Below are 16,443 nucleotides of genomic sequence, written 5' to 3' on the forward strand. Positions count from 1 at the left end.
GACTACTTCGTATCTATTTAACCCGTGAAGATCCGGGGTAGAATAGGTCTTCAGCAACCCATGCTTGCCGTAAAAGGCGACTATGCTTGTCCTAAGAGGCGACTGTGCTTGTCGTAAGAGGCGACTGACGGGGTCGGGTGGTCAGGCTCGCTGACTTGGTTGAAGCATGTCATCGATCCCAATTGCTTAAATCGATGCTCGTGATGTCATTCACTGGATTGTCCGGTCCAGATTCGATTATTTACAGACCGCCGTCATATAGCTGGAATATTGCTGAGTGCGGCGTAAAACAACAAACCAACCAACCCTATCTATTTAGACACTTCGTGTGACAAGACAAAGTACCTATTGAAACACGCCCATGCCCGGACAAGTAACCTAGACTGAGATTTCATACTGAATGCTTCACCATGCGTGCTCGTGAGCTTGGAGCTAACTATTTTATTTATATGACACTCTTTATAAGAATAAAAGATGAAAAATGTATTTCAACATTGAAGTATTGGCATCCAAGAACCAGAGAAACATTTCATGGCATCCGGCGTACTGCACTACGGCATCCGGAACAACAGGGGCATCCAAAAATGGGTTGGCATCCCTATTCCCACTAGGTCATATTCTCCACCCTAGAAGTTGACCTCGCTTGACCACAAACCTTGGTAATCTGGAGAGGGGTTCAGAAGCTTGGCCGTCCAGATGAAAGAAAAGCGAGATTACCTGATGACCAATGAAATTATTTTTTTCTTCATCATCGATCGGTACACGTGGTGGTGATCATTGTCTTTGAAAGCTGTTCTCCAAACCAGAAACATCCCATAACGGCATAATTGTCTCACGTGCCGGTCATGAGGGGGGAGGGGATTTGGGTGTGGTTGATTCCGACCCCGGGGATTTGTCAAGAGGCTGGAAGGCAGAATGTTCACTGCCCAGGGAGAGGCGTGGGGTGGGCGGGGTCAAGGCCTCACGTTGAGAGGTCAGACGGCTGAGGTCACTCGTGCTTGCCAGTGACGTGGGTGGTAACCCTGGCAACAGTCGGAATGTCTCCATCGGTGTGTGTGGGGGGACAGGAAGCGTGGGGTAGCGGAAGACGAAGGGAGATGATGTGTGGAGGAGCTTCAGACGCTGGTGACGTCGCCATTTCGCCCGTCTGTTGGAAAACCACACCTAAAAAATAATGATATTTCAGATTGCAGTGATTATTCAGATTATAATCAATCGCCTTTTCTTCAATGATCCATGGAATTCCTTGCGTGTGATTCAGGAACATAATATATGCTTCTTGATAGTGCGGAAATCATTTAATATTCAAGTACCGTCCATACAAACGAGTTTAATCGGCGCCAACGAGGTGAGGTGAAATTGGGTTTAACGTCGCGTCCAAGATTATTGCACTTATATAGCGACGTGCATGCACATATGTGTGTGTGTGGGTGTGGGTGTGTGGCTGTGGCTGCTTGTACTAGTCCAGGCTGATGCCGATTTATAGTGCTAGCCCACTGAGATACCATGCCGCAGTTTAACATGAGTACCCCACTCAGACACTGTATACTGACTCCGAGCCGACCAGTCCTTGTTTTAGCCCCTTAATGCCGAGCGCCAGACAGGGTGACAACAAGTACCATCTATTAACGTCTTTTGGTATGACGCGGCCGGGGATCGAACCCCCGACCTTCCGCTCTCCGGGCGGACGCTCTACCACTAGACCACGGAGGCGGTCTCCACGTCAACGAAGCACGATGACGCGCAAGTCGCCGAGCCTGACCACCCGACGCTCTATAGGTTCAAACACGCATAGATCACTCGGGGTCATCGCACTTAAAGTGAGCAGTCAATTATATCATTTCTTTGAGGCAGTCCCCTTGAGGACTGGGTAGAAATGTTCCCCAGCGCACCGACGGTGTGGATGAGTGCTTTTAATGTCAGTCACTGGGTTGTCTAGTCCAGACTCGATTATTTACAGGCCTGAATGAGGCATTTCACGTGAACAGTTGACAAGCCTTTGCATGTGTTTGTGACGCGTGTCACCGGAAGGACTGGATACAATCACCGTTTCACGGACTCTGGTACGTATACCGTCACTATTTGAATGTCATTCATTGCTACATGCTACAGTCGGAATCATACAATGGACTCTGCTTGTAGCATACATTTGTTATGATTATGGTTATTATTGTTGTTTGCTGGGCATGGGTTGTGTCTCACCTGCACTCTGGCCTCCGAAAGATTCGTTTTGGAAGCGAGGTCTTCCCGGGTGGCGACCCCAGGGTAGTGAGTCCTGTGGAACTCCTTCTCAAGCACCTCCAGCTGCTCCTGTGTGAAAGTCGTCCTGTTCCTCCTCAGCTTCTGGTGATGGTCGGAACTGTCGGGGCTGCTGCCGAGTGGATCTGAAAGAGTGAGTGAGTATGGTTTTACGCCGCTTTTAGCAATATTCGGCAATTTCACGGCGGGGGACACCAGAAATGGGCTATACACATTGTAGCCATGTCAGGAATCGAACCCGGGTGATCGGCGTGACGAGCGAACGTTTTAACCACTAGCCGACCTGTTTAGTTTCTCTATCTGATGCCCAGCGCTAGGCAGGGAAACAACAAGCACCATTTGTACGTCGTTCGGTATGACGGAGCGGGGATCGAACCACCGACCTGCCGCACTCCAGGCAGACGCTCTAATAATCGACCACTGAGGCGGTCTCTAGGCAGACGTTCTATCGACCACACCACGGAGGCGGTCTCCGGGCGGACGCTCTATCCACTACACCACAGAGACGGTGTCCGGGCAGACACTCTATCCACAAAACCACGAAGACGGTCTCCGGGCAGACGCTCTATCCACTACGCCACGGAGACGGTCTCCGGGCAGAAGCTCTATCCACTACACCACAGAGGCGGTCTCCGGGAAGACGCGCTATCAACTACACCACGGAGGCGGTCTCTGGGAAGACGCTCTATCCATTACACCACGGAGGCGGTCTCCGGGCAGCCGCTCTATCCACTACACCACAGAGGCGGTCTCCGGGAAGACGCTCTATCCATTACACCACGGAGGCGGTCTCCGGGAAGAGGCTCTATCAACTACACCACGGAGGCGGTCTCCGGGCAGCCGCTCTATCCACTACACCACAGAGGCGGTCTCCGGGAAGACGCTCTATCCACTACACCACGGAGGCGGTCTCCGGGAAGACGCTCTATCCATTACACTACGGAGGCGGTCTCCGGGCAGACGCTCTATTCACTACACCACGGAGGCGGTCTCCGGGCAGCCGCTCTATCCACTACACCACAGATGCGGTCTCCGGGCAGACGCTCTATCCACTACACCACGGAGGCGGTTCTGTTCTCATAAAGGTCGTCATCGACCGCTAATTCCAAGCCCTGCTTAATCCCAGATCGATGTTAACAGTATCGTAATATTTATAGTTTCACTGTTTTTTTCTGCATATGCGTACTAACTGTACGTTATAAATCACGTGTTGCTTTAGGTCTGTAAGCCTTTAAGTATCACTCGATGGCGATGAAATGTGGAGCTTGAGACAATCGTGGCGCGAAGTCATCTAAAGCAGACTTGAAAAGTGAAATATTTTGGACATATTTCAGTAGCAACACCAACCTTCGTCTGAAGATTCACAATCTCTCTCCATGATCCAAGGGTCTTGGGGTTTGACAAAGGGGCGACTACTCTGATGAAGGCTAGGAGGCGGCGCCACTGCTGGTCCCCATAAAGGATGATAAAGAGGCTGCAGCACGTGTGTCGCCATCTTAGCGTACTCTGCGGCTGCGCGTTCTGCTGCTCTGTTCCGGAGGATTCGGTTGATTGAGCTGACGCTGGGGAGGTTGGACTGCGTGCACACGCCTGGGGCAAGAATATATACCACTGCCTTATATAGGAATATATAACGGTGTTTTATGTTTGTTTGTTTGTTGTTTAACGTCACACTCAGCAATATTCCAGCTATTCTGTAAATAATCGAGTCTGCACGAGACAATTCAGTGATTGATATCATGAACATCGATCCACGCAATTGGGATACGATGACATGCATCGACCAAGTCTGCGAGCCTGACCACCCGACCCCGTTAGTTGCCTCTTACGACAAGCATTGTCACCTCTTACGACAAGCATGGATTGCTGAAGACCTATTCTAACCCGGATCTTCACGGGTCGTGTTTTATGTAAGGATATATGACAATGTCTTCTATAAAAATACATGACAGTGTCTTTTACGCCGATTCCGACTGGACACAAGGTTGTTTGAGACAATATTTTGATATTCAGTCATTCAAGCCGAACAATTTCTGTGAATAGAGGAGCCATAGAATTTTGCTAGGACCCACAACACACTATATTCCAGAACAACTAGCATGTCTCGCGAACAAATTTGAAATTTCTGAAACCCGAGGACATTTCTTATGCAGCATTTCCTAAACAACTGATTTACTTTCCATTCAATCACAGGGTAGAATAGGTATTCAGCAACCCATGCTTGCCGTAAAAGGCGATTATGCTTGTCGTAAGAAGCGACTACGGGATCGGGTGGTCAGGTTCGCTGACTTGGTTGATGCATGTCATCGTATCCCAATTGCGTGGGTCGATGCTCATGATATCAATCACTGAATTGTCTGTTCCAGGCTCGATCATTTACAGACCGCCTTCATACAGCTGGAATATTTCTGAGTGCGGCGTTAAGCAGTAAACAAACAAACTTTCCAATCACTGGTTTATTTGGGCCCAGTCTTCATTATCTACAAGCAGCCGTCATATATACTGAACAAAGAAAGTAAGGGATCATGAATGTTTTGGGGGATATTTTTGCAGTTAAGACTGAGCACACAATGTCTTAAAAATATCCCCAAAAAGATCCATCATCCAAAACTTTTTTGTTCAGTATAGTAGGAATAACAAACATGATATCATGAACTACAGTCGAGCACCGTTAGTTCGTTGTTACGCTACAAACAAGTCGGGTCCATTTAGCTCACCTTCCGCTAACAGTCTGTCTCGGATCTCCCATGCAAACATAGTTGGGTTGTTCCTCTTGAGGTCCTCTATCTTGGACACGACACCAGGCGTCGCCACCTTGGGCTTGCTGCCTCCGATGCTGTTACATCTGAACGTGAATGGATCATACAGACGACCTGAGGATGGAGAGAGAGAGGGGTTGAGCGAGGAAAGCTCCTGAAAAAAGGGATAACCTTGACTTTAGGCTGTCCGTGGTTTATTGATTTCTCTTCTCAAACACACCTTGACTTATCATTCCGACGAGGTAGCCTAGTGGTTAAAGCGTTCTCCCGTCACGCCGAAGACCCGGGTTCGATTCCCGACATGGGTACAATGTGTGAAACCCATTTCTGGTGTCCCCCGCCGTGATATTGCTGGAATACTGCTAAAAGCTGCGTAAAATCATACTCACTCACTCACTCACTCATTCCGACGCAAAAAAATAAAATTTTCGTATCTCAATTTTCCCCGCCACTGAGGAAAATTATGCCCCCATATGATAAAAAAAATACCATTGCACGTTCAGGTCAGCTTGATTTTTATTAAGATATGTTTATTAAAAATTCATTTCCGAAGCAAAGGGACTCGATGTACGCCATGTATTATTTTAAAGACTGGCAACGGGTGTTTTCAACTTTAAAATGTCATAAAATAAGTTCCATAATTAGTGAAATATTATTTTTTATTTTTATTTCGCCCGCCCACTCCCCTGCTGTTTGAAACACATAATACAAGACATATAGATGGCCTTAGAGTCGAGGCCCTACATAAGATGGGCGTAGTGGTTCTAAACATTAAAAAACGTGGGATAAGGATGCTGGTTTGCGGGATCTTCAAGACGAGCGCGTAGCTATTTCGTTCATAAAGATAGATGACAATTAATTATTTTGTATTTTAATGAAATCATTCAGATACGATTGCAGAATTCAGTGTTTGATCACTTTACAAGAACAAAAAACATCAAATTTTATAACAGATTCCACATAATAATTTCTAATATATCCAAATCGTGACTTTAAGCATGATTTTTTCAGCCCAATTTACAACACTTCAGCATGGTAGGGGCCACGTGGTTGCATATTTATATCTTACAGTTTCCATTGAACAAATTTAATTTTACCCCAAATTACCCAATTACGGGTAACGTTTTGCACACTGTTGCACGAATGGGTGGTGGTTTAATAGACATAATCAAATCTAACAACAGTTCCTTCAATTTTCAATTGCATAAAAAGTTTTGTTTTCGAATTCATTAATTGTGGCAAATGTATTCCAAATACAAGCCTTAATTATCTGTCATATGTGGTAATAAGGGTTTTTTAATTAAACAGGAAGATGAGGTTAATCTGAGCGTACAATTGGAGTACCTGTCAATACGTTACGAGTGCCTACAAATACATACATGATTTTAATTTAATTAATTTATGAAAAAAAAATAAAAAAATTTAAAGTGCTTTTAAGTGCGGTTGTTTTAAAATCTCCCATTTTCCGTTCCACGCAATTAATCCTATAATGGCGCGATTGCTTTGAAATACCAACTGCGTTTTGAAACCTATTCGAAAACTTAATGAGCCGTAACTTGTCAACTGTTTAGAAACGTGATTAAAAGTGATCGGATCATGTGATGAATGGAACCAGTTAATTCAAATGTTATTTTTTGAAAGTTCAATGACTGTCACGTTTTAATGTAATTCTAATTTATACTCTATCTATGATATTTGTAAAGGAGCACTGTTCGAACTGTACCAGTGATCACCAGTTTGCCATTAGTTCACACATGTTGCCCACTGATGGAAATATGGCTAGATCTCTTGCACTACACAAATTATAATTGCGGTTTCTGACGCAGCTGTGCTCTGGGAAACAGTTTATTTTATTCCTTTTTAAAAAAATCAAAATTAGAAAGTGATAGTTTTGGAAATATGTGCATAAGCGACAATAACGCCTGCAGTTTTTAGTAAAAACTATTGAAAGTTGTTGATTTGTTTTTGATAATTATTGTTATTTTTATTCATACGTTCGATATGGGCAAACACATTCCACATGCTTCAGATTATATCAAAGGTATTATATACAATGTGTCGTCATTGTTCGCACTACTGCGGTTTATGATCACAGAGACCGTCAGCGCCACACCCGGGTGCTCCCACGCCCGGGGTCAAATAGGTTGTTGGGTGGGCTCGTTACCCCTCGCATATTTCCATCTACCCACCTCCCCCCGGACGAAGTCACGCGCCCCCCACGCGCTGCGCACGAGCCAAATCTCCTTCTCGGCACGCGCCGCCACCTGTCGGAACAGTTTGTTTTAAGTGAATTAATATAGTGACAATACAAGCATTAACAGGTGTTTAGCTTTGCGTTCGTAAGGCCGGGGAAAACGCCGAGATTACACAGCAATATCTGATCGAGTTGACTTGGAACGTGATAATCAGGTTTGAGAAAAGACTGGGAGTTTGTCGTCGCGACGCGCGCGAAGAACACTTGCGATAACGATACAGAGGGCTTAGTGGTCGTTTAAGCGATTTCCGATACATAATTTGCTCTGAAAATAATAAGACGCACACACTAGCGTAAACAGTGCCCTGTTTTCCAACAACCTTTGGAGTATTTGTTGAGTGAACACTTACCCCAGACAATAAACAATGTGTTCTATTCTCTCCTGATCAGTTTTGTGCTTTGTGTTACTTGTCGGATCACTAGCCGTATTGATTTTCGTCGTTGCGTGCTCAACACTAAACCAATGCGGAAAGTCATGTTTGAAAAGGGAGGATGGCACGGTTCCTGCAACTGCGGAAGTTCTTTGTGCATGTTCTAAGTCGTTAGGCTATATTCCGCTTCATACCCCATATAATTACCCCTTTGCCAAGAAGCAACAAATACAGAATGATCACAATTATCCTCCAAAACGGTCCCGGAACTAAAAAAGGTTCTCTTGAATTAAGCTATGCACATAATTCTCATGGTTGTAATACTAATTTTTAAGTAATGGTTTCAATGACGATTTTGACATGTAGCGGACATAACATTTCCGAGTCCCGTGATGGGATTCGAACCACGGACCTTCTGATCCGAGGTCGGACGCCTTGTCCACATGACCAAAGAGGTTAACCCCGTCAGCATGTTGTAAGGTAAGGATGTCATCTGTGGGATGACTCCACGCCCTGCTACAGAAATATTACCCGGAAATATAATAATTAGCTTATTCTTTTCTATAACCCAAAGAACAGAACTTAATTACACTTTAAGTAAATTCTAAAACGAAACAGATGTGACGGTTGTTACAGCACGTGGAATTCTTTAGATGGCTCATATGTAACAGGACCTGTGAAGACCCGGGGTAGAATAGGTCTTGCCGTAAAAGGCGACTATACTTGTCGTAAGAGGCGACTAACGGGATCGGGTGGTCAGGTTCGATAACTTGGTTGATGCATATCATCGATCCCAATTACGTGGATCGATGCTCATGAATTATCTGGTCCAGACTCGAATATCTACAGACCGCCGTCATATAGCTGGAATATTGCTGAGTGCGGCGTAAAACAACAAACCAAACAAAACAAAAATCATATGTCACAGATATTGTCAAGTTTGTTTTAAAAGAGTCATTTTTCGCAGAGGAAAATATTCTTTTAAACCAAATAATTACGTTTCCGTAATGATGGCAATATATTAATACTGAACGTTTTTTAATCACAAATATTAAAACTTTTTGTTTTCTTATACAAAAATATTTGGGCATCTTTAATGTCTTATATATACTACACATTGTTACACATACCGTTTTATCATAAAGAAATAAGAACAACGGTTTGAATTTCAAATGTTATAAATATATATAATATATCAGTTATCTTCCTGTCAGATTGACTAAAGGTTATTATGAATTTCAAAAGGGCTTACTAAATATCACAATAGACTAATTATGTTAGGATTAGAAGTAAAAGAAATAAAAACATACACCATGAATAGATTGACCTTCGTTGTCTCTCAATACTGTCATTTTCAGTCCCTGTGTGATAAAATAGAGCGTAGACATGTCTGGAATTCGTCATCAAATATAATAAGTGGTAAGATAACTGCAAAATGACTGAAATATTTTGGCGTTTTGTAAATTACCTAAGTGGAAATTCCAGTCATTTTACACATTGACTGTAACAAGAGACTATGAACCGATATATTCCCGTAACATATACCCGTTGTCAAGGGGCCTTATGTTACCTTGCGCACGTGCTTCCGATGTGTGGGCGAGTGTTTATCTCGCTCCTGTCAATCACATGTGCTGATGGACATTGATTACACTTTGTAATCAAAACAAGTCACTGAAATTGACAAGAAGCGGCCGATTCAATCTGTTGAGTGGGTATATGGGTCATTATAGGAACTCATTATTGGCAGTAAATAAAAACATGCGCGCCTATATGTTAGCAGAGAATATAAGTTACATATGGGAATACATAATTTTTATTTACTGACCTATTACGAGTCGCTGTGGTTATTATATATATTTACAGTTTCGTCTTTTTGAAAATTTGCCAGTATTAGTTCACGCCACTCTACATGACGATTCACACACAGTAGTGTAGCTCTCATACAGATATTGAAAGCAAAAATATTCGAAACCTCCCCAACAAATCTACAATTCTAGATTTCTCCAGTTTCTGTAAGAGTTCCTGTGCAACATTATATAATATATCAAGATAATTTAACGCACAAACAGATTCAAAAATATTTTCATTTCAGAAAGTAAATTTGAGTCTATCGTAAGTCGTCCACTCCCCAAACCATTATTAATTTGTTTTATTTATTAACATTCTTTTTACATTAAAAACAGGGCGTCTACACACGATTTAAATCGTATTACAGCTAAACGACATCAATGAGATTCGCAATTCCACACACAGTGTGGATTGTGCGTCTTTTGATAAGGTCATTCCTCTGTCCTTGGTTAAACTAACCTGTACCGACGTTAAACCGGGGCGGTCGGGTAGTCTGGAGGTTAAAGCGTTCGCTCGTCACGCCGAATACCCGGGTTCGATTCCCATAAGGGTACAATGTGTGAAGCCCATTTCTGGTGTTCCCCGCCGTGATATTGCTGGAATATTGCTAAAAGCGGCGTAAAACCATAATCACTCACTTCCGTTAAACCACAACTTGAACTCTCACGTTTACGTATTTATAAATATTTATATAGAACTCTCAGGTATTTATAAATATTTATATAGAACTCTCAGGTATTTATAAATATGATACACCTTAATAATCAAAATACAAAATGGCCTACACATCCATCTGTCCACCTCAGAACCAGAATAATTTGTAAATGGTTTCGGTTTCGATTTAATCGATTTAATCGAAACCGCGATAATAATTATTTTCATGTTAAGATTATCAAGTGACAGTCTCGAACAAATAACCTTTTCTGTGTTAAACAGCTGTTTCTAGACCAAAATTTAATCCTTAGATAAGTCGCGAGTACTATTTTGTTGTGGTATTTAATTTGAAAACACTAACCCAAATCTCTCATCCCTAATGGATGCAAAAAATGATGCATCTAGTTTGTGATTGTTTGTCAGTGACGCATGTGTTTATAAGCTTTTAGCAACAATGGACGAAATATAATGAATATTTTATCACAAATATCCATTTTAGTCTAACAGGAACTCGATCCAATTGTATAGATATGAACAACATTAATCCCACTTTGTATACACATATTGATCCCATACGTCGTAATAGTAATAGCTAGTTATTGAAATAGTCGTCGATTTATTATAACCATATGTCATTGAGCCATCGCCTTTGTCCGCGCACACGGCCCTCTTCGTTGTTATGTATGAAATCAATAGACGTATATTAAACATATCGCTCGCAAGATCCAACGATACGAAATATAATTACCCACAATCTGCAAATTTATCTTCAAATGTCTAAAGCCTGAAGCTTCCGCTAGCAGTGATTCCTGTCACCGCCCCAACGGAAAATGATGAACGCTTTACCGATTCTCAACTTCAAGCCAATCAGGACACGTTATAATTGATGTTAGCCAATCAGCGTGCGACAATGACGCCCGTCATCCCACGTACCGCTTTGTAATCACCGATCGCAAAATGGGTCTGTTAACACAAGATAAGCGTTAATTAAGTATATTTGATTGTCACATGTTATATATCTGATAAGTTGGTTCAAAAGGGTTCATCGGGTGTCGGTATTGACTAGTTGGCACCTGTTGTCGACGCATGCTCAACAGTAGAAAGAGGTGCTCTATTCTCACGACACGCTTAAAGCCACAATGGGTTATTATTTGCGCAGATAGGACAAGCAAATGTTCGAAACATGATTTGTTTGTTAACATGTGTGGGAAAGGATTTTGTATGACACTCTGGTTTTATGACGTCAATTGCAAATAAATGGACAATGCATTGTGTACGCTTCAACCGACCCAATAATATTCTACCGACCTATTACGTGTGTATTTGTAAAGCACATGGTTGCTCAAAGATCCAACCTATAATGTGTTAAATTTTCTAACCATGTGACATGGTTTCGGTTTTTTCAGCAACTTAACGTTGTCTTGAATCGAGTTTATTGTATGTATTGCCCCGTACTTCAGTTATGTGTATTTTATTACTCGATTAATAATGACGATTATTGAGAGAGAGAGAGAGAGAGAGAGAGAGAGAGAGAGAGAGAGAGAGAGAGAGAGAGAGAGAGAGAGAGAACCTTAAAAAATTATATTTTACATAATATATACGAATAGACACAGCGAAAGTACTATGTTTGAAACTGATATAAAGAAGATGATGGACTAACGTTGACTTTTTTATTTTATTATATATTACATGTACACCGAGTGAACATTTACCTCATTCTTGTGTATATACATATATATATATTTTAAAATATCCTAATATATACTAAACGAAAAACGTTATGGATCACGAATATCTTTAGGATATTTTAATGAAATTTGCGAGAAATATATTCCCAAATAAAATACAAATTAAACATCTGATTTTTCACAAATATGAAGATGATTAGGGCATTGAGGACATGCGTTGCGTTGGCCAATTATGTGATATACAAGATCAGATATACCCCGTTAAAATAAAAAAAACCATACACATTCGCTTCGTTTTTAAATTGTACACAATAAATTCTGTACTCATTTGTTGATTAATGGCAACTGTCAAAATTGCAATTGGTCCTTATTTTATGTAAAGACTGCCCAGGGTTCTGAATTAATAATAATTGAATAGTTACAATATTAACTGTCAGCTATCATGTTTCCTTATAATGGCTGCAATACCAAAACTAACGTTTGCAACTTCACGAAATGCAAATCGAAATACGATGTAAATGTTTTATCATGGTGTTTCTTTTTCTCAGCATCCACAATGGCACATTGAATACGGATCAAGAGATATTTTTTATCCACCTGTCCATAACACTGCATGCAGTCTTACAAAACGCAAACACACACACACACACGAGCGCGCGCGGGCACAGCCACCCAGAACGCAAAAAACCACAAACCAGATAGTTTCATTGTCGTAAACATTTACATATAATTTACCCCAGGACAAAACTTTATTGATTTTATATTTTATATTGTCTTTAAAACCAACCCGCATAACGGTAATTTAACTTACCATCACTCGGAGACTTGTCAATTCGTTTGATAATGTACATTTTCAATGGGTTGGGACCACACTATCATTCAGCTGAAATTCGTATTAGTGCGATATTATGATAAGGCATGGAGTAAACCCTATATTAATGACGAGCAAAATATGCGAGTTTAAGGCAGCCCCGTATACATAAATATTATAATATTGTTATTATAACTTCAGCTATAACAGGTAATGTACACCGCCATGTTGGGTTTGTTGTTTGAATCAACTATTCAGCTTGCATTCACTTTTACTAATAAATAAAACAATAAAATGTTATCTGGGTTTTATCAAGTTGCATTTTTAATTAACCACCAAAAACCTAATGACGTATCATTACAAAGCATACATCCAGGGGAACACGTTAAATTCGTGCTGTCGGTTACAAAGGATTTGTTCGTGATTTTAATGATGTTTTCGAAAATAAACTGAACACATCTGTTGCAAAGGTTTAAAGTGTAAGGGGACACTCGTACGTTTCATTGCATATCTGACTCGGGAGCGCCGTAAATGTTGTAACTATCGTCATCTGGGAACGCTGAAATCTGTTTACATGCCATGGTCGTTTGACTTCGTAAATAATGCGGCCATGTCACCTAATAACTATTGCGTCGTCTCCATACGTGACGTCATCCCCGACAGGCAGGATTGTTACCGTTGTGGCGACGGGTGCACACTGATATGCGTCATTTTAAGGAGCTAAACATATTTTAAATATTTTTGAAGGAGTGACAGCAAATTAATACTATAAGGATCCTAACAAAAGTGCTTGGATCCAAAATTCAAGACGAATTCTTATTGCTTTAAAGGCAGTGAACAGAATTCAAGGCGATGCACATTGTCCGGATCTACGAGCCTGAGTCAAATACGTATTGTACCGTGTGCTGTTATCTCAAAACGGATTTTAAGTCAATTAGGAAATACAAACACCTGATTGTATCGAGTTTGAGGTTATCCTCACGATTTCGATCAAAGCGAACGCTTTAACATCTGTAAAATCTCTGAAAGACATGCTGAGTCTCGAACACTATAAGAAATGACCTAAAAATATATTATTTAGGGTTATTTCGTTTTTAATTATTTTATTACAAGGTACACATGTCGTTCTTATCTATCGTGAAGATGTCCGATTTTCGTTGACAAACGTTAAGAATACCTAATATCGTTTATCCGACAGACTCGTTAATCCGACATAATCATATGCAACCAACCATGTCGGATTAACGGGACTTCACTGTACAAAGTTCCACGAATCTTTAATGAAGTGAGCGAATGCAGGATTCGTTTGTATGTATAACGGTTTTTCAAAACTTGTATAAAGGTCGGTATTGTTAACAACAACATTCCAGAAATAACACAACTTGGCACACAAAGAAAGGGCTTCACTTTTTGTGGCTTGTTGATAAAAACAAACACGGGTCGTCGACGTGACGACCGAACCGTTAAAGGCTACCATGACTGCTCTAACAAAGAAGGGACTTCTAGTTTTTTTATACTAATCAGCTAAAATATACGGACTGCACCACAAATCTCATCATTGACCCACAAATTAGCCATGCTGGAAGTTCACGCTTGTGATTCACGTAACGCACGTGCTTACCTTTTGAAATGTACACGGTAAAAAAATCTGGTTGGTTGGTTGTTTTGATGTTTAACGCCGCACTCAGCAATATTCCAGCTACATTGTATATGGCGGCGGTCTGTAAATAATCGAGTCTGGACCAGACAATCCAATGATTGATATCATCGATCAACGCAATTGGGAACGATGACATGCATCAACCAAGTCAGCGAGCCTGACCACCTGATCCCGTTAGTCGCCTCTTACGACAAGCATAGTCGCCTTTTATGACAAGCATGGGTTGCTGAAGACCTATTCTAACCCGGATTTCAACGGGTTTCCTCTTTTGGAAAAAAGCCTCAGCAGGTCGGTAACGTGTGGTCAATAATAATAAACAAACCCGCCTCTTACGACAAGCATGGGTTACTGAAGACCTATTCTATCCCGGCTCTTGACGGGTCTAAATATCGGGTAATAAATCCCAACCAGTTATGACACACATTTTAGACAACCTTTCTCCTTTGCCACATTCGTAGGGAACTATTTTTATTGCCCAAGAGAGGATAATGCCATACTGGGTCCATGCACGCTATTTACCCGGGGTGTGAACGATTGAACGAATTGTCGACGCAGGATGGTTGTCCAATAGTATTAACATCTATGACACATTTAAATATCAATTGTTAAATCGATGCCGAGCCATAGTATTCATAGTATCAATCATCATCATCATCATCATCATCATCATCATCATCATCATCATCATCATCATATTGATAATAATAATGTGGTGATGATGATGATGATGATGATAATAATTTTCTTCAAACTATACATTGATTGAAGAATTACATACGTCTACATTTAATAGATTTTTATATCATCATATAATTATAATTATTTATTAATATACATTCCTCCATAAAATCATTAACAATAATAAGAAGTATACGTCCTTAAATCAACAACGTCACATGCAATCAGCTGTACCGTTGAATGAACACGCGAAGGACGGGTAAATAAAAGGGACTAAAAATTGTAGAACCACAAAACATCTGTACTAAATGGAGAGTCCAGCGTACGATTCTGCCTACAACAAAAGCATGTGAATTTAAATCACTATCAGCTTTGTCGTGTTAAATAATGCGAATGAATCACTGTCGAACGGTAAGACAACTATACCGTTGCAGTAGTTGTACCGTTATAACAATAGTATAGCAATAGTATTTTAACTATGGTAACGCTACCGTAATGGTAAAAATACCGTCGATTTTTACCCATGTGGTAATTGCATCAATCGCACTTTACCTACTTTATAAATTTTGTTTTATCCCCGCTTTCCCCGCAGTCAAATAATTGTCTCTTTGTTTCAGAATTCCATGTTAACAACTGATATATTGTAGTTAAAAATACACGTATATCAATTTGGTCATACTTAGTTTGCAATATAAACTGCCGGCAAAGAAAGCATACACTTTTCAATAGGATTTGACAAAAAATTAAAAACATTATCGAAACGTTGCTAGGATAAAAACGGTGGCCGAAATACTACCAACTTGAGGTCCAAAAAACAACTATGACACCCGTATCAAATACATCACCATCGAATAATCATTTCTTGTTTGTTTTATTTTCAGCGACCATCAACATTTTCTTTTGCCCGGAGTTTATTAAACAAATTCGTAACAAAAACAGAAATAAAACTACTCACTCCATACTCTCTGCAGGTAGTCACGTGAGGCCAATGTGTGACGGGCATCACCTGGGGGTGGGGGGGAACAGTGGGGGGAGGGGGAGGAAGGGGTTTGGTGGGGGGACGCGGAGGTTTGGAGGCGCTGGAGAATGGTTCAAAGACATTGTCTGTGAAGAAAAACAACACTTGCTTAATACGCATAGAGTTAATAATCACCACTTGCTCGTGATTCCATTACGCATGTACACATTGAAAATAAAATAATTCCATCTACATAATTTAATTTCTTTAACATCAAAATAAATAAAGTGTATAATATTGTTTTATCGATAAATCGAGAAATCTAGAGTTGCTCGGCTGCTGTATAATTAGTATCGGTCTATATATTCACGGTGAACGTGAATTATATAGTACATTTTCATTACCCGTTTCATAAAAATATTATCATAACGAAATATGTAATAACAGGTTGGTCAGCTGTATATACAGTGAGTACATTAAAATTACATGACTTAATAAATATG

General features: G+C 40.8%; 1 protein-coding gene across 1 annotated transcript; it reads right to left on the reverse strand.

Annotated features, from left to right (window-relative positions):
- Positions 1–207: 207 nt before the first annotated feature.
- LOC139476959 (paired box protein Pax-6-like) lies at positions 208–16,073 on the reverse strand (the record flags this gene model as incomplete). Its single annotated transcript, XM_071259511.1, has 5 exons — positions 208–1,164; positions 2,203–2,384; positions 3,607–3,849; positions 4,977–5,132; positions 15,938–16,073. Coding segments are annotated over 5 exons (1,038 nt in total), but the record flags the coding sequence as incomplete, so codon positions are not given.
- Between the last annotated feature and the right edge of the window lie 370 nt (positions 16,074–16,443).

The sequence above is a fragment of the Haliotis cracherodii genome, unplaced genomic scaffold (assembly GCF_022045235.1).
Source record: "Haliotis cracherodii isolate W230 unplaced genomic scaffold, xgHalCrac1.p SCAF_30, whole genome shotgun sequence".
NCBI classification, from domain to species: Eukaryota; Metazoa; Mollusca; class Gastropoda; order Lepetellida; family Haliotidae; genus Haliotis; species Haliotis cracherodii.